This window comes from Furipterus horrens, unplaced genomic scaffold (genome assembly GCF_987537825.1).
Source record: "Furipterus horrens unplaced genomic scaffold, mFurHor1.1.pri manual_scaffold_8, whole genome shotgun sequence".
Classification (NCBI taxonomy): domain Eukaryota; kingdom Metazoa; phylum Chordata; class Mammalia; order Chiroptera; family Furipteridae; genus Furipterus; species Furipterus horrens.
In genome coordinates this window covers 11,661,152-11,686,628 of record NW_028327178.1, presented here as the reverse complement: position 1 = coordinate 11,686,628, position 25,477 = coordinate 11,661,152, and the positions used below count along the sequence as shown (strand labels likewise).

The 25,477-nt window shown below is 43.5% G+C and overlaps 1 protein-coding gene and 1 long non-coding RNA gene across 2 annotated transcripts in view; one reads left to right on the top strand and one right to left on the bottom strand.

The window, feature by feature from the left end:
• Nucleotides 1-25,477, bottom strand: part of LOC150002524 (uncharacterized) — a 66,275-nt gene that overhangs the window by 10,211 nt on the left and 30,587 nt on the right. The window lies entirely within an intron of this gene.
• On the top strand, nucleotides 1,053-8,947 carry ST8SIA3 (ST8 alpha-N-acetyl-neuraminide alpha-2,8-sialyltransferase 3). The gene is made up of 4 exons (XM_090285081.1): nucleotides 1,053-1,287; nucleotides 2,657-2,779; nucleotides 5,201-5,758; nucleotides 8,234-8,947. The coding sequence occupies exons 1-4, from the start codon at nucleotides 1,109-1,111 to the stop codon at nucleotides 8,514-8,516; spliced, it is 1,143 nt and encodes a 380-aa protein (XP_090141207.1). The 5' UTR covers nucleotides 1,053-1,108; the 3' UTR covers nucleotides 8,517-8,947.

The window sequence follows — 25,477 nt, the reverse complement described above, 5'->3', positions numbered from 1 at the left end:
CTCTCAGGACTAAATTAGGTGGCCCATCCTCAAGGCCTGGCCACAGGGATGAGTCAGAAAAGTGGAGAATGCAGAGTTCAATCAGGGAGACCTTCTCCCGGCCTGGTGAACTCAGGGCCACGCCCTGCTGGCCACCCACTGTGCTTTGGACAGAGGATGTGGGGAGCCAGAGCTGCATGAAGCACTACCCATCTTTTGGAGAAGAGCAGAGTACATAGTGAGCATAGGAGGCAGATGACAGTTTCTGGAAAATTCCAAGAAGGTTTCAATAACTCACAAGTCAGGTCCGTCCAGCTGCTGGTTAGGACTTGCTTGTTGGGGTGCTGGGGAGGGTGCTACCCCAGGGGGCCTAGGGCAGTGCCTGTTCGTTTAAAGAGAAGCTTTTAAATGTCTGTCTTCCTGCAGCTAGTCTCTGCGTCTCAGAAGCACCCAGCTGGTGTGTATCCTCCAGGGCAGCAAATCCAGTTATTTGTCTCCCTATTCTGTGATATATTTACAAAGTAATAAGCGGTCCATTAAACTAAGTTTGGACCTCCATCTACCCACAGCCAGCTCCCCACCTGCACCCTCAGCAGGAGACTGTTGAAGCCGGATGCAGCCTTCCAGCTTCAATTCCTCTCCCTCCACCACCGCTGGTACTCTTTTCCTCTCCTGCTCCTCCCGCGCCCCTCCCCCGGTTATTTGGGAGATTAGAGTTCATTAATTAAATCCTGTGCTTAGATCGAACTGTAACATTATTCCAATCACATTTATCTTGCAGGCGGCAGAGGAGATGGCAGCCTCGCTGGAAACGCGCGGGGGAGCCTGAGCCTGCGGCCAGAGACGCACAGGGCTGCGTGCTCCATCTCGGCCCGCAGCACAGACCCTCCATCTTCCTGCTCGGCCTCCCGCGCGGCTCGCCCCAGCCTTTGGGGTCCCACTTCTCTCTGGCTCCCAGCCCGCCCCCACACTTCCCACTTGCCTCCGTGGCTCCCCGGCCCGGTCCCCTCCCCCGCCACAACGCTGACGCGCGCGCAAACACACACTCACACACACTGACACGCCAGCAAGCTGCTGGCTGCTCAATGGACCGATTTCCCCGCTGTCCCTGATACCAGCCCAGCCCGGGATGAGAAATTGCAAAATGGCCCGGGTCGCCAGCGTGCTGGGGCTGGTCATGCTCAGCGTTGCCCTGCTGATTTTATCACTCATCAGCTACGTGTCCCTGAAAAAGGAGAACATCTTCACCACTTCCAAGTACGCCAGCCCGGGGGCGCCCCGAATGTACATGTTCCACGCGGGATTCCGGTGAGTAAGGGCCTCGGAGTGCCCTGGGGCATCTGGTTTATGGGGCGGGGGGAGGGCGACGAGAGATGTTTTGGGTTTTCTGAGACACTTGGGGCAACATAAATTGCGTGGTCCTTCCACTCCTCTCTCCCCGCCTCCTCCCTTTTATTTATTTTTTTAACCCAAATCCCCTCAGCTCCGGTGTACTAATAGATGTGATTGCATTTATTGTATTCTTTGGCATCCCCTCCCCCATTTCCAAAATGGGGGTAGGATGTAAGAAGAACAGTGGGGGAAGGAAAGGCCCTGTGTGTGTTTGGGAGGGGGCGGTGAACCGGGAGATGGACATGTGAGGTGAGCGCCTTCCCTGGGCCCTTCCCTGGGCCTGTCTGGGGACTTCACTCCGAGGCTGGGCTCTGCGAGGTCCAGATACGATTTAATGGCGCAGGCGCTGCACTCCCCTGGCAAACCCCTCCACTCCCCTCCCTCGCCCTCCATACCATCAAATGTCGTGCGGGTCTATTCTTACCAAGCCCCTTGATCCTTTCACCCAGGGTGCCATCCCTCCCCCCACCCCCGCACCCCCGCTTCTCCAGTTTTTCTGTAATTCCCCCGCCCTCCTAAGGGGCGCCTACCCTCGCCCCAGGTCTAAGTAACTGCCCGGAGCAAGGCTGGACTAGGCTAGGGGCAGGCGGCAGGTGCGGCTTGGCGCACTCACGGGGAACTCCTGCCTGTACCTTTGACCTTTAGCAGCTCTTCCAGCAAGGCCCCCTGATGGGAAGGTAGCAAATACAAGCTGCAATCTGCGGTCCAAGTCAGGCCAGAGATGCAAAACCTAGAAGCAGCCCCACCTGGGCAGGAGAGCAGGGCTGGCCAGTGGCTTCCGGGGATCCCCAGTCAGAAAGCTGGAAATGAAATCAGCCTAAGCTCGGGAAGGAAGAGGTTAAGGCAAGACCCACCCCCCAGCCTTCCCCTAGGTCTCCGGTTTCCTCCGCCTTTTCTCCAAAAACCTATTCATCCGGTAGCGGAGGCTGCGTGGGTCCAACCCGGGGGTGAGGGCCGCTGTCCGAGGTGCTGACTCCACGGTCCTCACTGCGCATCGGGCTCCAGCAGCGCGCTGCTCCCTCCCCTGCGCTCCGCAGACGGCCATTTTCTGGTCTCCCGCACCACCCGGAGAGATGGGCCATGGAGATGGATTTCCCTGCGTTCTTTATTGCCTCCCGGGTGTGTGTGGGGTGCAGAGGGTGAAACAAACGCGAGGGGCCTGCGGGGTGGGAGGGCGCCCGTCCGAGTGCCAGCTGCCCCGCCTCCAGCCGGCTGGCCTTTAATGGCTCCCGTGGCTCCCCCAGCTGAGGCCCGCCTGTCTCTCTGTACTCATACTCCTCTCCAGGTCACAGTTTGCGCTGAAGTTTCTAAATCCGTCATTTGTGCCCATTACGAACTCTTTGACCCATGAACTCCAAGAGAAACCTTCTAAGTGGACATTTAATCGGACGGCATTTTTACATCAAAGGTAGGATAGGGGGCAAAGATCCAAAAGGTGTTTTTGAATGCTAGAGCTCAAAAAAGAAAACAAAATAATCAAAACAACGAAGTTCTGTCTCCCACCCTGAGATGTATCTGCATTGCCTTCTTGGCCTGACTGTACAAAGACCGACTGGTAACCCATCTTTATGTATGCAGTGCCCTCTCAAAAAATCAAATCAATAAATAAATCAATAAATAAAAAGAAAGCAAACATCAAGAAGGCCAATCTGAATGGAAGAAAAAAGCTATTTCCAATGTCCCCCTAACTTGGGCTTAGTTGGGCACCATGATTTACAGTTAACATGTATGGCTATCACTGCCCAAGCCATCTATTAAAAAAAAAAAAAAAAATTAATTGTAAAAACACTATCCAATGCATTTTCATTTTTTAAATAAAGTAGTGTCTCACTGAAACACACAGAAAATACTATAATCCGTCCCTGTCAAATTACTAGGGAAAGTCTTGGTCCAGATATATGTGGATATTTAAGTATGGTTTTGTTTTGGTTTTGCCTGTTTGTTTTCACTGAGCTATAACAGCTTTTAATGTATTATAAAAGCTACCCAACATCATTCTTCGCACTTGTCTTGTGGCAGCATGCTTTATACCTGAAGGAGCTGGTGGGGGGCAGGGGTATTAGCAGTTGAGGTTTTGGTTTGGGGATTTTGGGGGGGTTGAGATGGGGAAGAAGGATGAGACTTAAATTTATTTATTCTCCCTGGGGGTTCCAGTCTACTCCTAGCAACCCCAGATAGGCCATATCTCCATCCTTCTGGGTGGGATTATTATGCCACTAAATGGAATGTAGGCACTCTAGTGTATTCATTAGGGGTGTGAATACTTACTTCAAATACTTATTTTACCTGTCTATTTAGGGGACTGTGTTTAGGACATAGTGTTTCTAGTTATTGCCCTCTCTCTTTTTTATTTTAACTCAATGACAGAAAACAAATTAGTAGATATCCACAGTGTCATGAAAATGTTTACTTAAAAAGTTGGCATACTTTTTTGACATAATCATGTGATTATGATTAAAACTTTTAAAATATTGGTTAATTAGAATTAGTCTATAACAGTAATTGATTAATTCTAAAACCCGCAAACAACGGTTTTTAAAACTATTGGGTTTTTAATCCAATATTAATTTTATAGAAAACCTGGAAAACTTTAATGAGTAGAACACATTATACCTTTTCCCAAAACATATTTCTAATTCAATAAAAATATTCTCCCCAAACTAAGCCACATGACCCAAATGATGAGCCAGAACAATATTTCTTTCTCAAAACTTCTCTCATTTAAATCCATGTATTAGGTCATCTTTAGTTAATTTTCCTCGCATCATTTTAAAGTTACTTTACCTTTGTAACAGCTTGTCAAGAACAGTATAGGTAACTTTGGAAGTTTTATATTAAAACTGACATTTCAGTTTATGCTGCTCCATACTTTGACAAATGAAATAATTTTTACAAATAAAATTCTAGGTAAAGTGATGATATGCAAAGCATTTATTTTCAGTCCTGCTACTTTTTATGCAAAAGACACAGAAAATTCAATGTGACTTCTTCAAACTGGCAAAGTAACATGTTACTGGTCTCTCAAATATTTTAAATAGCTGAGACTTTAAGAGATGCTTAATTTTAAAGTTCAACATGAAAGCAATCTGAAATTAGTGCTAAGAATCACCCTTGCCTTGCTTATTCTCTGAATTCTTAGAATAAACACACTTTTTCAGGATTTACAACAGCCTCTTTTCCTGAGGATTAGGTATCTCCAACTAAACTGTATTTCTATATAATCAAGTAGAAATATATCCCTGTTTTCATTATTCAAAGGACCTTAATGAGATTATCATCTCATTTCTATTAAATATTCAACTGCTATTACCATTTTCATATTTTAATAATAGATAGTACTATATTGACTCATATCTATTTGGCTCTTAGACACCAGTGATATTTGATATTCCTTGAACAGTGCAGTCCAATAGCAAACAAGTAGTCCCTAGTTACAAACTCTAAGTCACCAATGTTTGTACATTAAGGTGAGCTCTTTGGGGCCTGTGTAAATTGTCTCCCTGTATTTTCTGACACAGTTTGGCCTATGCTTTCTCCTTAATCAAATACACTCTTCATGTACGGCAGGAAACCAAAGAATGGCAGTTAAAACTGTAAGTTACAACACTTACAAGTCTTAACAGATTACATCCACAACTTGACTGAGAGATTAACATGTGTGTAGATTCTGAAACAGTCTCCCCTCAAAGACCACAATTATTATGAATGTATAATCTTTCTTGGATTCAATGTACCAATGATTCTTGTCTGAATGAAATGGCAGCATAAGACATAAGATGGAAAATCAATTTTGAATGGGATACATTTAATGAATTTCTTTTTATTTTAGGCAAGAAATTCTTCAGCATGTCGATGTAATAAAAAATTTTTCTTTGACCAAGAATAGTGTTCGGATCGGACAACTGATGCACTATGATTATTCCAACCATAAATATGTTTTCTCTATTAGCAATAACTTCCGATCGCTGCTTCCAGATGTGTCGCCCATTGTGAATAAGCATTATAATATCTGTGCTGTGGTTGGAAATAGTGGGATCCTGACAGGGAGCCGGTGTGGACAAGAAATAGATAAGTCAGATTTTGTTTTCCGTTGCAATTTTGCCCCTACGGAGGCTTTCCAAAGAGATGTTGGAAGAAAAATCAACCTTACCACCTTCAACCCCAGCATCCTGGAAAAATATTACAACAACCTTTTGACCATTCAGGACCGTAACAACTTTTTCCTCAGTTTAAAAAAGCTCGATGGGGCCATTCTTTGGATCCCTGCATTTTTCTTCCACACTTCAGCAACTGTTACCAGGACATTAGTTGACTTTTTTGTTGAACACAGAGGTCAGTTAAAGGTCCAACTGGCTTGGCCTGGGAATATAATGCAACATGTCAACAGGTGTGTATATTTTATTGCCTTTAACTCATACCCCACCAGATGGCAAATCAATATTGTAATCCCTTGGGGGTGGGAGCTGTCTGACTAGTTAGTTGTTGTGGCTAGCTTAGCAGTTTAGGGCAAACTCCTTTGTTTTGTAATAAATGAATGAATTGTTCTAGGTAAGAAGTTCAATCTCCTACCCCTAGTTGATCACCAAGTGCCCAATGTGAGGACTGGTGGGTTGCCAGCCTCCCCTCTCTATTCCCTGCCCTCTACCTTGGTGGTAAGCCCACCGAGCAGTCATGGAAATCACCACAGATCAAGAATTTTCTTTAAATGAATAGCTATGTCGCACTAACACCCATTGCTAAATTAGACAAATCAAGCATTTTTTCAAAGGTGCAATTGACTTAAAATGTTCCTTTTTATTTGATATTTGGGTGTTTAATAGATATTCAAAATTAAACAAACACCTGGATAACTCATAAATTGCATAATGTGCCTCTGTAATTTGGATTTGAGTGCCAAAATATGTGAAAAGGATTTTGTGAGCTCATTGTTACCCCTTGTAATTTGATGGACAGATTGACCAGAAATGCAATATTTTCCTCTAGTCCAATGAGTCTTAACTCTGGCTGTCCATTAGAATCACTTGGATAACTTTTGAAAACACTGTTGCCTGGATTCTACTCCAAGAAATTCTGATGTACTTTGGTGGAAGAGGAGAGTAGAGGCGGGCATTTGGGATGTCTTAATAACCCCCCAGATGATTCTAATATACAGTCAGAATTGGGAACCACGAATCCAGAGACATTTTACAAAGCATGACTAATTGTAGGATTTTTTTTCCCCTTAAATCATCTGAAGAAATCCCCTCACCTCTTAATTTTTCCATATGCAGGTAGCGCAAATGGCAGAACCTACTGCCCAGGTGTTACTGATTTAGAGTGCGCTCTGGGAGGCCTGGTGAAAGCAGGGAACTCATCTCATCACGTAGTCCTCTAGAATCTTCAAAACTTACGGTCTGTTTAGCTGGCCTCTCATAGAAGGAGGAACAGCCATCTAATAAACTGATACATATTTATCAGGTAGGGTGACACCAGCATTTATGGTCCAAACTGAAACTTTTTCTTTGAGAGAAAGGACACTATTAATAATTACAAGGAGGATAACAGACAAAAACTGGGACTGTCCCAGTTTCCCAGGTTGTATAATTACCTTTTTAAGAGGTAATATAGCCCAACTCCTAAGTTTAAAGATGAGTTAACTAAGGTACAAAGAACAGGAGTTATTTACCCAATGTCATTTCCCAAAAAGGGGCAGACCAGGATGAGAAGCTGGCCTCTCCTGTGACCTTCTGACCTCCCCATGTTGCTCCCCTATTGCTCTAAGACCAGCTGTACCAAAAGAACTGTCACTAGTCATCCAAACTCCGTAAGTTAGAATATTAAAAGCAAGACTGAACATTTACATTTCAACTGCAATGAGAAAGGATTATCTTTAAAGCCTTCAAGCAGTGAAGAAGGAACTCTGTGCTCAGAAGCTTTAGGACACTGGCCTTTGTGGTTTACCCTTCAGAGGCCCAGAGACTTAGCCATAGTGTCCCCCAGCCACTCAGGCTTGAACCAAACACACAGTTTCAATGAAAATGTGAAGGAAACACAGGGCATAGGAAACCAGTTCATGGACAGTTTAATTGTGCCTCCACAGCCAATGACACACACAAAGACACACCATAGCAGTCTCGGATACTTGGCCATGTAGGAAGGAGGGCTTCAAAATACTATCTAAGTATGGAAGGAACAACAACCATAATTTAGGCCTTTTTAAAAAAAGATTTATAAAGTGTGTGAATACTTTTATTAGGTCCTGGCATGCTAAAGGATTTGGGGGCCCCTAGTTAGAAGACAAAGGAACAAGGAATATGATTTTTTTTACAAGAAGGTATAAAAAATAAGGTCCACAATCTTTCCAAACCCAAGAAGAAAGATTAACTCTCTAGGTTTGGGTAAGAAGGTGACACAGGAGGTCCCTTTAGAATAAACAATCCTCTCCCCACTTCCAAGGTCCCTTTGAGTGCAAGAAGTATTCACCATTCTCATGGGTGGGCCTCTGTGGTGTCCCCACTGGGTCAGAGCCAATGCCCTCCACGGCAGCCCAGAGGCAGGGTCAGTTTCAACCACATGCCACCTGTGTCTCACACAGAAGCCCGTTCTTAGACAGGCATGGCATTCGGTTGAATCATCTGTAACTGCCTTCTTGAAATTCTTAACAATTTTTGAAATGAGGCCCCACATTTTCATTTTGCACATGGTCTCACAGATTACGCAGCCAGTCCTGCCCAGAGGTGTTCTGTAGTCTGAGAGATAGAGTCAAAGCAAATCCTGCATAAGCTGCGTGGACAAATTGACCCCACGGCCCAGTCATACTGACCTCTCTGATCAAAACCTTCAGCCCTGGCCTCTGAATCGACCTATACTTATTGTTCCACAGGTACTGGAAAAACAAGCATTTGTCGCCCAAACGGCTGAGCACAGGTATTCTCATGTACACCCTTGCGTCGGCAATATGTGAAGAGATCCACTTGTATGGATTCTGGCCATTTGGATTTGACCCCAACACGAGGGAAGACCTTCCCTACCATTACTATGACAAAAAAGGAACCAAGTTTACCACCAAGTGGCAGGAGTCCCACCAGCTGCCTGCCGAGTTCCAGCTGCTGTACCGCATGCATGGGGAAGGGCTCACCAAGCTCACTCTGTCACACTGTGCCTGAGAACTCCGAACAGGAAGTGCCAAATGGCGGTTTAAAAAAGTGCCCCAAATCAAACTGAACAAGTCGTCAGCATAGAACCCTAGAGAATTTCTTATAAGGACTGTCTGCCATTGAAAAGGAAAGAAGTTTCCTCTCCCTCTTCTGCACTTGTCTTTGAAGGGTCTTAGCAGGACAGATGCACTGAAGCCACAGGCCTGACACTTGGTTGGTAAAGGGAATGTTGCATTTGGGACCATGCTGCTGATGAAATGGCGTGAAGTATTTTCATGTTTGTATTTTAATAATACACTGCCTCCCAGTTTTCATGAGGACTAGAGCCAGAGTTTCCGCAGCTTTGCTCAGATATCGCCCTCGTTATGAGAGGCCTCTGGCCAGTGTGGGCAGGATTTCATTTTTTCCTAAGTGAGATTAGACTCTTCAAAGTGGAAACATAAACACTGGTTTGCATATCTCATCTCTCCTTCTCTAGCCCCCCGCCCCCCAATTTCTAAGCTCTCTCCCTACAACCGGTCCCCCCACCACCCCCCACCATGGAGTTTAATAATTTGCTAGGAATCATAGTGAATTAGCTTTGCTTGTGTGTGGTGCATCTGTATTTGATGTGTTCGACACTCTGGGCAACTTGGATGTTTCATGACAAACCGAGCAAATCATGACGGATGTCCTTATGATTACTTTTCTAAGAAATGCCTTTGACCAAGTTCTCACTGGTCCCGATGGTCATTGCACAGCAGAGCGGTCCCTCTGTGGTGGGTGGCATACAATGCAGTGCGTCTTCATCACAAAGAAAGCCTGTGTCGGGGGTCCACAGCACTTGGCAGAGTGCTACTGTGGCAAACCATTCCATCGCCACATCTGCAAGGACAGTCCAGCCTGGGTTTAGTGCCTCCCACAATCCCAACCCAAGCACTGGGCTGGAAGCTCTCTCAGAATATATCATAGAAGCAATGAGTCAAACTTAAGAGCCTGGGACACAGACAGAAGGAAGAAGGATGCTCAGAGGCCACATATCCTAACGTGTGGGAACCATGTTGCCCACTCAGAGCCTTCAAAAACCGGAGGATTCAAGCAGAGTAGAAGCTTCAAGGTTGGCCAGGCCAGGCCAGGCCCCCATGTGACGAGCACTGAGGTGACGTCACCTTCACTATCACTGTGTCCGGCAGCACTGCTCCAGAACCATCTGCTCTCTTTAAGACAGTTGCAGACATTGGACATTCTCTCTTTCCACTGAAATCAGATCAGTACATCGACAAATTAAGCATTTCAAAATGAAATGCCACTGTGTAGTGGCAAGATCTGGTACTAAATAAGTCTTGGAATTTGCCATGTGCAGACCTGCCATGGAGGAATTAGTGGGCCATTCGTTTTTCCTTTATTTCAGCCTCAGGAGTAGAAATCACATCACTCCCATCTCTAGCTTTTCACCGAGCAGCACTTTGTTCTTCCAATTCAGCCCGAAGTCTGGCCAAGTGGATGTTAAATTTTAATAAGTTTCGTTGTTCTTTCCAACTGCCAGTCAAGCATATCTGTAATACATTTGGGTGGGGTGGCTTGTTCTCTTCCAGAAATTTCGTCTCGATCTCTTGCAATGCTACAAATACTGTTTAAAGTAACTGCTGTAGTTCAGGAATCAGCTCACTATTCCTCTTTGGGAAGACATAATAATACCTAAAATTAAGCCAAATGCAATAAGGAAAAACGTAGCCTTTCTGTTCGTGTTCTGCCTGGTTCTGAAGGGAAACTGTCTTGTTTTAATTTTTTCAAAGCTAATCAGAGAAGCCTACATAGATCCAGATATTAACTAGTGAAAGAAAACCCATACAAATCAACTGATGGGTGGCAATCATCCAAATAGATGGGGATAGGAATAGATATTTCAAAATGGAAAACACTACAAAAGCTTGATATTTTAAATAATTAGAAGGAGAAATAGTTTTTAATTTTTTAATTCAATGGTTTAATTTGATGCCCAGCGAAAGCACAGCGTGCTTGCTCCCTGTCACTTGGAAGAGGACAGTATCAGCATTCTCGTCCTGTCCTCTGTTAGAATCACTGTGGGACTGATAACTGACACATGTGTACGTGGCTCTTCCTAAGCACTTAGTTCATTTGGTTACAGCTAAGTGATATTAAGGCCAATATTACTCAGGCCACATTTGACTCTAGAGTTTCAATCCCAACATGCCCATTAGATTTCACTAAATGTAAATATGTAGACACATTGAAACCAGGCAGGTCAAGAACCAGAATCCCTAAAACCAGGGAGCGGGTCTATGGCGGACCATTTAAATTAGACCTCATCACAATGCCGAGGGGTTGCTGCTGTTGTTTTAAATCTCATTTCTCCCTTGGTTCTGTCTTAGTCTAGAGTGAGAGGGCTTTCCCATCGCCCAGCATCATTCCATCTATCACTTTTACAAGAACTCGAAATGCTGAGGAAACGGCCTTACCTTCCAGAACTAGAAGGGCTTAGAGATCAGGTTTATCCCGTCTCCAGGCAGGGCTTCCTGAGTGTTCCAAAAGGACCATCCTTTCCTTTTCTTTAAAAATCTCTGAAGAAAATTCTAAGCCCTCCCACAGTGGGTAGCCACAATTCTCATAACTTATAAATTCTTTATATACAGTCTGTCTCCCTCCTATTATAAAGCATAGATGCAATATGTGGGGAAAGCAGTTACCCCAGTTTCCAGCGTGTAGTAAGCACTCAAAACAGAGCAGCTCTTACTGTTATTTTTATTGTTATGCCCCCAACCTACATTTCCTTCCTAGAGAAAAACAACCTCTAGCTGATCATACAAAATCTCTTTTTGTTTTTAAAGAATATTTCAAAGATTAAACCTATATAACCACTGTCAGGACCAAAAGAGTTGGTGGGTCCCCTGAGTAGGACAGGAAAGGCAGTAGAGGAAGTAACCAAAACTTCTGGGCCTGTGTGGTCAAAGAGCAGTGAACTGGGAAGTCAGAACCTGTAGTTGAATCGGTTGGGCTTTTTCACTGCCCTTGCTTTTCTAGGTTAAGTGCATTCTTTTGTCAGAACCTTTCGTCTTTGCAGATATTCACTGCAGAATCCACCCTCAGCTACAGGAAGAAATGTCACCATAAAGCCCCCAAGGCTGTCTATACATGGCACCAATACCAATAACCAATTCAGCTGCAGAGGGAAAACCACCCACAAACACTGAGCAACCTGCTTCATGCTGCCCCTCAGTTTTCATTGATCGATATGAATGTTATATGCAGACATGTAGTTCCAAGGGAGACAGTTAAAATGTGATATCAAGAACGCCTCCCACACCCAGAAGATCTTTTTCATATCTGATAATTAAACATCTATAATTCCTCTGCCTTTGCTTCCATGTCTGAAATGTCCTTGACCTTTGTAACCGTACTTGTGTTTAGCAGTGTCATATACCTAGCAGTGCTGACTGTGACCACTGTGCCATCTGTCTGTGACTTTAATGTCAGGCACCTGACCGTGGGCTACCAGCCAGAATGTGTAAAGGGAGAGGGTGCCTCAGCCTCCTTGTGCCCAAGTCTCAAGTTATCCATGAATATGAACACCAGGACTAACCTATTTGGTGGGGAAGCCAAGTAAAGGAAAAGCATTTTTTCTGACGCTGGGCAAAGTATAATTATTAGACGTTCTTGCACAGCAAGGAGGTGTTGACCTGAGGCCAAAGGAAGCAGGGAGAGAACTGTAGAACCCTAGGACACTGAAAATGGGACAGCCTTTGAGCATCTCTAGTCCTAATTCTTGCCTTTACAAACAAGAACTAGAGAAAGAGAGAAGCTAAGTGATTTCCCCAAGATTGCATAGGTAATCAGAGGAGAAGTTATGGCTCCTCATCTAGCACTTCTTGGCCTTATCAGCATCAAATGAAGATGAGCTCAAAGGGAAAGTGATTTTAGTCTGGAGTTCACAGGCACAAAAAGTAAGTTACAAAGGCTATAAAGGAGGAAAAAGGATCCCTCCCAAATTATTTATTTCCCAATGCAAAATAATGAAGGGGATGCTTGCCTATGTATAAAACAGTCCATTGGTAATAACATACTTTCTCCCCTAAAATGAGAGAAAACCCTCTTGGTAAATTATGATTCTGGTAAATCACAATTCATTTACTGACAGTTCCCAGGTGACCGCTGGAATCTTCTCCAGTAATCTATTCATCTTAAACCTTGTTTTAGTGATATGTACGCGTAATTTAAAAGCTGAATACTGAAGTAGATGGTTATATACTTCTCCATATGCATAATTTTCAGCTCGGGCCCTTGAGGTAAGAAATACCTTTTGTCAATGTCTTCCATAATGTAAGGATTTTCAACAGCAGACTGTATTATTGCATTTAGTTCAATACGCTAAGATGTACAAATAACAGTGAATAAGTTGGGCTGGGTTTTCATGTGCAAAATGACAGGCTGAGCAATTTTCTGTATAGTTCTAGATCTCTATATCTTTTCTCCCCTAATTGTGTGAATGTGCCAGGCAAAAGGATCTGTTTGGCCTCTGCTTCTCCCTGAATGTGCAGAACTGTCCTCGTGCTTTCAAAGAGAATTGGGGCTACGAGTATGTGCCTGGAAAACCCAGATGGAGCATCACAAGCACTGGGGACTCAGAGCCCCTGGGCCACCCGACTGACCTGTCTCGGATCTGTGGTCCAATTAATCAAGGCCACAAGTCAGTTGACATCAAGGAACAAAATGACTAAATATGCCTCTTTCACACTTGGATTGCTTTGCCACAGCAAATGTAAGAATGTCACTATTGTATTATGCGGTATTTCTTAAGACGTCTTTTTACTGTGATAAATTATTGAAGATATATGCATTTAAATAGATGTTTTCATCTTTAATGATGCTCACTCTCTTGTTGATTACAGTGGAATCACAGTAAAGAGCCGGTGGTAGAATAACTGACTCTAATTTAAGATTACAGTGGGGTTATAGGGTTAGGACCTGGATTATGCTGCTGATCCACCAGCAAACAATGCTGGATGAAACGAGAAGCTCTTTAAAATACAGCGCTTACTCCCCACCCCAGACCTTTGACTCAATGTCCTGGGATAAACCCAGCTGACACATCCCAGGTGATTCTGATGTAGCCAGCATTTGGGAATCAACAATATGTAGAAAAGTCATACATACCATTATGACCAAAGTAGCTGAATGCTTATCACTGCTTATACGATTAGTAGCACATCTGTTCCTTGAAGTTATCAGGATACATGGCAACATAGACATAGTCTTAGTGACTCAGTCATTCAGCCATTTGGGGTGAATTGACCAGTCAACAATTTGTGAGCAAACAGTAACTGGTTAATTTAGTCAGAATGGATGCAAGCCCGAGGATACAGTGGAGAGACATAACTATAATATACTTGACCCCAAGGACAGCTCTTTATATTTCAAACTAAGAGGCAGATCTCAGGTAACTTATCTTTACAAATAGAGAAATTTAACATTTATATTCTACTTGTGTGTCATTCCCAGAGTTTAAAATATTCCTAAAAGGGTCTGATTTCCCAACCTCCAGGTAATATCCAAAATACAAACATTCTCAGGTTAAAATTAACCAATAAAAAAAAAAAAAAATTCAGGAGCTAAAATTCTAAGACCAACTACGCATATGAGAGGTGGTCAGTAGGCACTGGCTGCCGTGTGCGAGCCTCTGCTGACTAAGGCGCCCCCGTCCTAACGAAGGTTTGGCCAGGCTCCCTTCTGTAGCTGTGCACATGCAGGGCCTCTAATCACAGGAGATAAAGGGCTCCTTTGACTTCCCTTCTGTGAGATTCCGAGACAATTTCAGCTCTTTGGTGCCCTGCTAAATGTTTAACCACTGGCTCTGGAGAACGAAGCCCTGATTTGTAGCGCTTGCCAGTTTCTGTGGGGTAAATAACCAATTTCGACCTGCCAAGTTGATGTCAACCAGCTGAAAGTAACTAGGTTTTCAAGAGCAGACCAACTTCTGAGCCAATGAGTACCAAACAGGAAAGGCTAGCTGTGGCTTTGCAAGAACCCCCGGGTACGCTTTCCCCGCAAGTAAGCATTTCTACTTTGATTAGTTCTACTAATTTTTAGCCTATTATTGGGTCCCAGAGGCTAAGGGCCCTAAGGTATTCTATGTGTATATATATTTCTTAGCCACATGACTCTTAGAAACCTTTCAACAGACTACCTTAGGAAAGTACCAGCCATGGTTTGTCTTATTTCTAAGGGCGACCTTCCACACAAACACTTCTATTCAACTGCCAGTTGAAACAATGTTTGTCTTATCTTTTTTCACATCCTATAGTAGCAGCCTGTTTGCCCACTTCTCTAATCTTCCTTCTGCACTTGCTTCTCATCCTTCTGACACAGCACACCATTCACAGGCCTCCAGAGATCAGTGCCCGCAAAGGAGCAGGGGAAGAACAAGACATCCAGTAAGTGTCCCCAGCTCTCCCACACCTGGAGAGGCTCCCTAGTTCAAACGTCTGCACCCCACCAGGGGCGGCCCGGCTAAGTATGCCTCGTGCCCTGGTTTTGAGTGTGCACTCAGCTGGGCTTTCGTTGCCCTCAGAAAAGTTCCAAACGGGCAAGAAACACCACTTAATAAGACCACCAGACAAACTCTGCAGAGGAAGGCGTCATGTGATGCCTTGCCCTTAGCTAAGCAAGTTAAGGCTGGACCCTGAAAAACACAAACTCCCAACCAACATCTGGTGGCTGCAGCTCCATGGGTGCTGAGCAGTACAATTTCCCTTCTTCCTCAGCTCGTTTTAAGGGAAGACCCTACTTCCTGAGTGTTTAGAAATCAGATACCCTGGTGAACCCCAAGGCAAGCTTTGTTTGCAAATTAAAGGGGTGTTTTTGGTTTTGTTCCTGTTTTGATAGAAGTGATTTTTGGGTGGATTTAATTAGAACCCTTGGAAGGCAATGCTGGGGAAAAAATGTACTTAATTCCTCATACCCAGTAAGTGGCCACTATTTTTTATTCTTTGTGTAGTAAATCAAAATTAGATGATAAAGGACCAAATCTACTTCCCTTGCTGTAGTAAAATATCCTATAGGCTCAGTAAGGCTTTGCTAGACTGTAAAGGTTTGAAACTCAACTTGGACATTTTCTGTATTACGTTTAAAAGGCCAGGGTATGCCTCTGTTTTCTGCTCTCCTTAAATCATCTAAATGAGTTTGTTTCTCATACTGAATAAGCTACATTTTGTTTTAAATAAATCCGGTACATGTTCAGATGCTTTTCTGTATTCACAACGAACTACATGTAGCCTGGGAACAAAGTTCTCTGGCTCTTTCCCAGACCCCAAAGAGGTTAGAAGTCCATAAACCTAAGCAGAGGGGACTTCCCAGCAGGCCCCATTTTATTATAAACAAGCTCACAGCAGAACCAGCCAGGAGTGACCAGCCACTCTCACAACCCTGTTAGCTAGGAAGGCGGGAAAGGAGAACCGGTAGGTAACAGCAGAGAGGTCTGGTCAATGTGTGCAGGTGGCGTAAAGTCACTGACGTGCTTTCAGAAAGGAAGGGGGAGGGGGATTCCCCTTTGAAATCTGGAATCTAGACCATTTTGCAAGACTAACAATAATCGGTCTCCGTGTCAGAAATGCTCTTTAACCACATTTTAAGATCCAGATCTGAGCCCCAACTATGCAGAGAAGCAGCCTGACAGCCAAGAGCCCTGGGAAGGTTTATTGATGGGTTTAGACCCAATCATCAAGCATGAGCAATTAGCACTGAAATTCTCCCAGGACACAGAACAAAATTATCGAACTCTCACCAGGCAGCAGCGCTTGCTCACATAGGACACAACAGAGCTGCACAGACCTAGTCATTATCTCAGGTCTGGATTCCAGATCAGCACCTCAACGTGAAGATGAGAAAACTGAGGATCCGAAAGCAGGAAGTGACTTACTTCCCTGCTAGTTCCCTAGAATTAGACTCTGGCCCCACCAAACGCTGATTCTGCTATACCACACCACGCTGCCACCATCCTTTTGATGGGAAGTTGACAATCCTTTGTGAAAGCAGGAATCAGAAATCCAGACAAAAGAATGTTTGTGATATCTTCTCTCACTTAAACTACTTGGTTTCACCATTTCATTTTAGTATTATATTAAATAATTTTATGTCAATGTAGAAATAGGAACAAAGCTCTCTATAACGATGGAAACAAAAGGTCCAAAGGCAGGAGAACAGTGAATGTAACTTACTAAAGAAATGAGCAAGTACGTGTCCAGGAAAAATACATGCTTCTGATACTGTTATAACCATGGAGCCCTGCTCCCTACACACTTGAGGCATTAGTTTTGGAAAATGCTATTTCATGCTGACTGACTGGCACTGACGACTTCACTCCCTCCCAAACCCATCAGAAGCATTCTTGCTCTTGAGAAGAAGCCTCAGTCCTTAGGAATCAGACTCGTGTCTCGTGAGAGGCAGTGTCGCCTGCCCTTACAAACAAGCTGCCAGACTGACAGGGCCGTGGAGACCTGAAAGAAGCCAGCACTGCTGGACTGCGGAGCTTTGATGTAAATATTGTCAGCATCTTGGTGAACAAGGATGATCATCTTTCTTTTACAGAGGTAACTGCGTGTGCATTGCGACTATAGTTTGTGAAGAAAATGCAATGGTTTGCTTTGACAGCTCCCCACGTGTGTACCTGTGAAGTGTGAATGTGCCTGCCGCATTGCCTCGTGTGCCAAACACAGTACTGAATGCATTGTTTTTAAATAAACCGTTTTATTGTGCATTGGAGAAAACTGCGGGTTGTTTCTGTCCACGAGAAAGGCCCCACATGCACACACTAACACATTCCACCCAGTGAAAAGATGAAGGGCATCTTCCTCTTCTCATTCTCAGTGTTTTGAAGATTTCTCCTTGGAGATTTGTAGAACACCAGAAAGGTCTGACTTGGCTGTCTCCAGACATGAACTAACAGCAAAAACTAGAAGTGCTTCCAACTCCCTGGTTAGGTACTCAGTTGGTTAGTGTCACCCCCATATGCCAAGGTTGCAGGTTTGATTCCCAGTCAGGGCACATACAAGAAACAACCAATGAATCCACAAATAAGTGAAACAACAAATCAATGTTTCCCTCTCTCTCTCTCGGCCCTCCCCCAAATCAATAAATAAAATATATTTGAAAAAGTACTTCCCACACACAGTTTTGCCAGAGATACTTTAAATGCAAATCACACAACAGGCCTTAACATTATTAGTAATAATACATTAAGTACATTATTCTTAAATGGTACAGTCACATACATCATTTTACTGTATCAGTAACAGGGTGAGGGAGGGACACCGAGGGACTTGATCCACGTTGCACTGTTAGTGTCAGAGTTAAAATGAGAGTGTGGCCTGACCCTCGGTCCGGGGCTCTTCCCATGCATCTTCACCCCCTTCCAATCCCTCTTCGGGCCACCTCCTCATGGAGCCTTCCTGAATGTCCCATCAGCCTTCATCCCATAACCTGCGTTATTGTTCTCTACAGCATTTTCTCTCCTCACTTGAAATGGCAGTACTTATTTGTCCAGTCGTGGTTTATCTGCGTCTCCTGCTACACATAGTATAAGCTCTACCTTCTACACAGCAGGTGACTTTGTCTGAGTCACACCAGGTTCCCCATGCCTATACAAACACAGGCAACTTAGGAGGCTATCAGTTGGTATTTTTTGAGTAGATGGACGAATGGACAGACATGCAGACACATCATAGTCTATCAATCACTTCAACTCTGTTCTGTTACTCCCTTCCCATCCCTGTGCCTGTACCACAGACCCCAAAAGTCCTCACTGTGCTCTGACCTTGCCGCTCAGACACCACTGTGATCAACACTCAGTAAGTATTTGTTGACTGAATGAATGAATGAACAGTCCTAGGAATTGCCTTCCTCAGTTTCCATGTTCCAACATTAAGAATGCCCCAGCATATTAACACCCAAAGCACACCCTGTTCTTGAGCCTGGCTGATAGTAATTTCAAGCAAAAGCATTCGTGAAGGGCACAAAACAAACAAACGAAAATAGAGCGTATCTGGAAAGACCCTGCCTTCGGTAAATCGGTTTGCGTTCTGAGAGGGCCTGCTGCAATGCTCTGTAATTCAAACCTAAAACCCTTACTGGTCACTGTGCACCACCCTGGGCAGGATATCTATACAAGGAGGGGGCAGAAGGTGAGCAAACTCACATTGCCTATCCTGAAAAAAGTTCATAAGAGTCTCTAACTGGGGAACAGTTCAATATTACTAGGGGATGTCTTTTGCCCTGGGCAGCTCCAGGGCATGTTGGAGTGCAGGCAGAGACACTGAGGAGTGAGGCAGGGACAAGAGGATGACCCCAGTAACTTCGGGTGAAGACCACAAAAATCACAGAGGCCACATTAAACCCTCGGGGCTTATGTTGTCTGAAAGCGAGTTACCGATCTGATGACTCCCCCGCCACCCCCTCACACAGAAACGGTAAGATGTTCTGACACAAAACATTTCACAAACTTCCGCGAACCGTGAAAAGGACACCAAGTTCATTGCAGGCTCTCTTCACCTGGGGCCGATTCGTATAAATTAAAACTTTAAAGTAAAAAATTTTCCCTAAGAAACTGCATTGCCTCGGCTTGTTCGAGACAAAGAGGGTTAAAGAAATCCCACTCATAACAGGGCCAACTAGACTCAAGGCCCCCAGACCCATAAGGGAACAGGCTTTCTGGGTTAGTGTAAGCAAGTGTGTGGACTCCTTCTCCAGCGGGCCTTCCCCAGGGTCCAAAGGCCTGGAGGGTGGCTGATACCCCCCTCAACAACTGAGGTATCCCCCAGTTTGAGCGCACTGTTCCTGGTAAGGGAGCCTGACTAAAAGGCTGCTCTGAACACTCTCACGCCACCTGGAGTGTCAGAGGTGGCTGGGAACGTAGAGATTCGATGAATTCAGCACCCTCATTTCTAAACAAAGAGACCAAAGCTCAGAAGAGAGTGACTTGTCCAAATGTCTTCTAATAAGCAACAATTTAAGTCCTTTACCAATTTTTCTGGCAAGCAGAAGAAAAAAGTTATTTCTATATCAATAACAAGTTTCAATTCTAGATGAAAATATATGAAAGAATGGTCTGCTCACTTTCAATCTAATTCCTTTTTCTTATTGCAAATATAGTCTTTGAAAAAAAAGTTATAAAACAGAGAGAAGCAAATACATATAAGTGTGTGTGTGTGCGTGTGTGTGTAAAACACTTAAAGCTGTTTTTCTGAGTGTGTGCTTACTCTACACCACGCAGTGTTGTTTTCCGCGTTTCCCCTATTAAAAGTATATCAAGAGCAACCTTCCATGTCATTAAACATTCTTGGATAAGTTCACAGTATGGAAGTGCTATACCTAGTTTAACCAATTCTCCACTGTTCTTCAAATTTAGGTTTAGATTCTTTGCCATTTTTGATTGTGCGTTGGCCAACATATTTGTAACTGGATGTCTGTACCTCCATGATTATTCCCCTGTGTAAAGCCCTTAAAGTGGATGGATTTTCAAGAGATATGAAAATTTTTCGTAAAGGGAATCTTTATCAAAGACAATCAGAAATGTTCAAGTAGACGTTCAGTGACCAAATTTCTAAATCCTTATTTCCCTAGAAAATTTGAAAAGGCTTATAAAAGGGCACAAAGGTTAACAGGAAAGCATGAATCATCGTTGAGGACCTGGGAGAATTTCACACATCAAGAGAGAAAACCCATCCAATCAGATCCTCATTGCTAATCAAATAAAAAGAACTTAGGACCATCTGGGAGAGACGGGACCTTCAATACAATGATAGATAGCTCTTCCTCTTATTCTGAGGGCATGTTTATTGCTTACTCAATCCTACCAACCTAATAATGTTTCCAATTCACATTAAGTCCAAGAAGTCAAAATAAGGAGGTTGAACTAAACAATCTACCTTGAGGCTACACAAATCCTATAGATCAGGTGTTTTTGTTAAACTTCTTTTAATCAATATCTCCACTTTCATTGAAGAGATGTGACTTTAAGCAAATTCAAAATATAAACATATAGATTTTCAAAACAGATATATTAAAGATGGCTAAAGAACCCAACACAGAATTCCTTATTCCCTATCACTGTCTGTCTTGAGTAAATATGTATTTGAACACACACACGCGTGCGCGCACGCACACACACACACTATATATATATATATATATATATATATATATATATTTACTAATATATATATTAGTAAATATATTCATCACTGTGGGACTTACATCTCAGTCACAATGACTCATCTTGGCTGTTTCAGCACAAAAGTAGCCAGAGATGATTCATAAATGAGTGAGTGTGGCTGTATTCCAATAAAACTTTATTTACAAAAATAAGCATTCAGATTTGACCCAAGGGGCTATATGGTCTGCCAACCTTTGCTTTAAGTAACATGCTCCTTACTATATGTAAAATATTTCACTTGACGGCCTTTACTATATTAGTTTATTAGGGCTGTCATGATAAATTACCATAGACTTCGTGACTTAAAGCAACAGAAATTTATTCTCTCACAGCTCTGGAGATCAGAAGTGTGAAATCAAGATATCAGTAAGGTTGAATGCCTCTGGAAGGTCCAAGGGAGAACCGTTTGATGCCTTTCTCCTTGCTCTGGTGGCTGCCAGAAGCCTCGCCATACCTGGGCCTGTAGTCACATGACTCCATCTGCCCCTTCCTCCCAGGGCCTTCTGTGTGTGTGTCTGTTATCTTTTTCATCTTCTCTTGCCTTCTAAGGACTTGCCATTGGATTTGGGACCCACCCCAACTGAAGATGATCTCATCTCTAAAACCTTACCTTGATTATATCTGCAGAGGCCCTTATTACAAATGAGGTCACATTTTGGGTGGACATATAGTTGAGGGGCCATAATTCAACCTCTTATGTCCATTTACAATATTACCCCAGCCACCAAGTAATTCCAGGACCCATCAGCCCACAGAACACAGTTCAGTGATGCAGACTCAGGTGTGCTCCAGGTATCATTATTCCCCTTGAAAGGTAGCAAATCCATACTGCAAAAGCCCCAAGTATTATTGGATGGTGGGAGTTATGTCCTCAAATTACATTTTATAAAGCTTTTCGTGTCTATAGACAGTAAATGGATATGCCTTCAACAACAGTTTCAGAAACAAATCAAATGTCACCTCCAAAGTCAACCGATTCTAAAGATGTTCCTGGTGTACATGAACTCATTTCCTACATAAGGAGACACTCAGTGCCAGGATATTGACCTTTCGTAAGTGAGTTTTCCGGCTGGGGGGCATGCACCGCACTGAAGGAAAAAGAAACGTGTGTGTAGAAAATATGAAAGTTGACCACCCTATGACATGAGGTGACAGTCGGAAGAAATGTCTAAAATGTTTTAGTGGACACAGTTGTTCAACACTTACAGATCAATTTAAAACTCATTCTCATCCTATAGCAGATTTCACAGATATATAGATTTAGAGCTAAACAACTTTAGTCACAAACACTAATATACCTGATTTAGCTTCCAGAAACCTTTGTGACCTAATCAGCAAACAAAGCCTGCTGGGAACTAAGGTGGAAGTTTAGTTGGAGATATTTTTCTCATATATGGGACATACTGAAACCATCTTTAACAAAGTGTAGAAGACAGTAAAGGAGGATGATTGAGTGACTTAAAGGAGAGAAAAGTCAAAGTTAAACAAAGTCAGAAACTGAAACAGTTACAAAGATTTGTTTCCTCCTGTTGGAAGCCTTACATCCTTCAAAATGGAACATGTACAAAAAAGTTTTCTGCCTTAAAGTGGGTAAAAACCAGAATGACTTGGAGCCTTCTTAAGAGACAAAATTACATGGAGTGTGAAAGCTTCTATGAGAAAATAGCCTATATGGTATCCAAGAGCTTCCAGACGGGAGAGAGCACCCCAATGCCCAGCCTATGTAAAAAGAATTATCGGAATAACTCCAGGAGCTGGACCTGACCTCTTCTGCTGCCAGTTTGGGGACATACAAAAAGCTCAAGAGATAAAACAGGTGGCAGCATTGTGATAAAGAAAAACATCCCTGACCAGTGTGGCTGGTCGTCCCACAAACTGAAAGGTCGCCAGTTCGATTTCTGGTCAGGGCATATGCCTGGATTGTGAGTTCGGTTCCTGGTCAGGGCACACACAAGAGGCAACCATTTGATGTTTCTCTCTCACATCGATGTTCTCTCCCTCTCTTTCTCCCTCCTTTCCTCTCTAAAAATAAATGAATAAAATCTTAAATTAAAAATAAAGAAGTTCTCTATGTATTGAGTTAAAATTTCACTTTTTAATCTGACACAAAATCCTAGAATTTGTTTCATCAAACAAAGGATAATAAATCACTCCGTCGTCGGCAGCCGTCCGTCTCGAGAGACGATGGTGTAGCTTCTTAAGAGTCTATCTGCACCGCCGAGAATGGTTGTGCAGTCCGACTCGGGAGTGACACGGTATCTGTCTCCTCCCGTGTTGAATCGACATCTTGCGATGACGCTGAAGCTACAGAGCCTGGGCAGGGTAATATGGAGGGTCCGCTGTTGCCCATGCAGTAGACCCCCCCTCTCTTCGCAGCTGAAGGGTCCAAGGGAAAGACGGAGTCAATACAGCTTGGCTTCAGGTGCGCCGCAGGAGTTGCCGGTGTTGACTACAACGTCAAACCGCCTTAGGGACTCCGGCTCCGGATTTTCTGTCGGGGTTTACTCCCTTAGCCTTTCCCCTGAAGAGGTATGCCGCAAGGCAGCGGAGGTTTTTTGGAGTCAGAGTTTTCCTTCTCTGATGTACCCTGACTGGAAGATCGAACCAGCGACACTTAGCTCGCAGGCCGACGCTCAATCCACTGAGCTAAACCAGCCCATAAACAATACATCCTTAGATACGTAAAGTATTACTGACTGTCAACATCTGAGACGAGCAAACTGCGGCACAAGCAGGCACCCAGTTAACACTGGGTAGACAGTAGAATTCACACACCTTGATTTTTTGACTGGTTGTTTTCTTGCTACACACTGTTGCTTCCATAGCATTAGAGGAAAAAAATAACATCATAATGAGAGATATAACATCATAAATTAGTCAACTTTCCCACAAATTAATAAATATACTTAATGCAATTGCAATTAAAATTCCAACCAGATTTTGGAAATAGAAGGCAGAGAGTAAGCAAAACACAATTTAACTTAACAAAAATGACTATTAAGTTCAGCCTAAAGAAAAGCTATGCAAAAATAAGCATATATATATATATATATATATATATATAATTAGTCATGAATGACTAGCCTTGGCAGATATTAAACATATAAAAAGGCTACTATAATTAAAAGTGTATTATTAGTGATGAGTAGACAGAAAAATCAATACATTCTATTCTAGGACAGAAATTCTAAAAGCAGACCCAAGAATCCATATAATACATAATCATAATGAATTTAAATCAGTGATTAAATAAACTGTATTGAAAATGGCCATTTAGACTTCTGGCCAAGATGGAAGCATAGACAGACACACTGCATCTCCTTCCACAACTAAGAAGGAATACAACTACCCCAAAAATAGAGACAACCAGAAGTTCCAGAAAATCGAGCTGCATTAAAAGTCCAACAAACAAAGATATAAAGAAGAAATACTCATCCAGACAGGTAGGAGGGGTGGAGCTGGGGTGGAGAGGATACGGTGTGGTAGTGGCAGCAGCGGCGGCAGCAACAGGCCGGCAGAAAGTGCAGTCACACATTTTAAAAAGTCAGGAGGGACACCTGGAAAGCACTCCCAGCACCAGACCAGACTGCACCGGGTCAGGTCCCAGCGCCAGAGAAAATCAAGCCTCATTGCTTCTGACTGTGCAGACCAGTGGAGGTTGGGGCTGAGAAAGAAACTGCTGGTCTCTCAGCAGAGTCCGCTTCTTTAAAGGGCACCCACAGTCCTAAAACGTCCACAGGCTCACCCACTCTGGGAACGATGACCAGGGCAACAGCTAGAGAGGCACCATACAGAAGTGGGCAAAGTGCCTGGAAAAGGGGTGAGTGCTAGGCAAGCGGCATTGTTCCCACTCAGACCCCTCCCCCACATACAGTGCCACAATGGGGTGAAGCAGTCGCCCTGTATTTACAAATGCCTAAGGCTCCACCCCTTAAATGTAACAGGTGCAACAGTTCTACCTAAGATACAGGCAAACAAACACAGGAGACTGGCAAGATGAGGAGACAGAGAAGTATGGCCCAAAAGGGGAAACAGATCAAGTTTCCAGTGGGAGAACTGAGCAAAGAGAAGATAGTCAATCGAACAGATAAGAGTTCAAAACACTGGTAATAAAGATGCTCACAGATTTGACAGATATGCTTAAGTATGGCAAACACATAAGGGAAGAAGTGAAGGCTGTGCTAAATGAAATGAAGGAAAATCCACACAAAACCAATGGTGATGCGAAGGAAACCGGGGTTCAAATCAACTATTTGGAATATAAGGAAGAAATAAATAATCAACAAGTACAGAATGAGGAAACAAGAATTGAAAAAAAATGAGGAGAGGCTTAGGAACCTCTGGGACAACTTTAAATGTGCCAACATCCGAACCACAGGGGTGCCAGAAGGAGAAGAGAAAGAGCAAGAAATTGAAAACTTATGTGTGAAAATAATGGAGAAAAGCTCCCCAAACTTGATGAAGCAAATAGACATAAAAGTCCATAAAGCACAGAGAGTCCTGGGTGAGCTGGACCCAGAGGGGACCACACCAAGGAACATCATAATTAAAATGCCAAAGGTGAAAGATAAAGAGAGAATCCTAAAAGCAGCAAGAGAGAAGCAGAGAGTTGCTTACAGGGGGGGTGCCTATAAGACTATCAGCTGATAGGCAAGAAGGCACTGGCAAGAAGTATTCAAGGTAATGAAAATCAAGGACCTACAACTAAGATTACTCTATCCAGCAAAGCTATCATTTAGAATGGAAGGGCAAATAAAGTGCTTCCCAG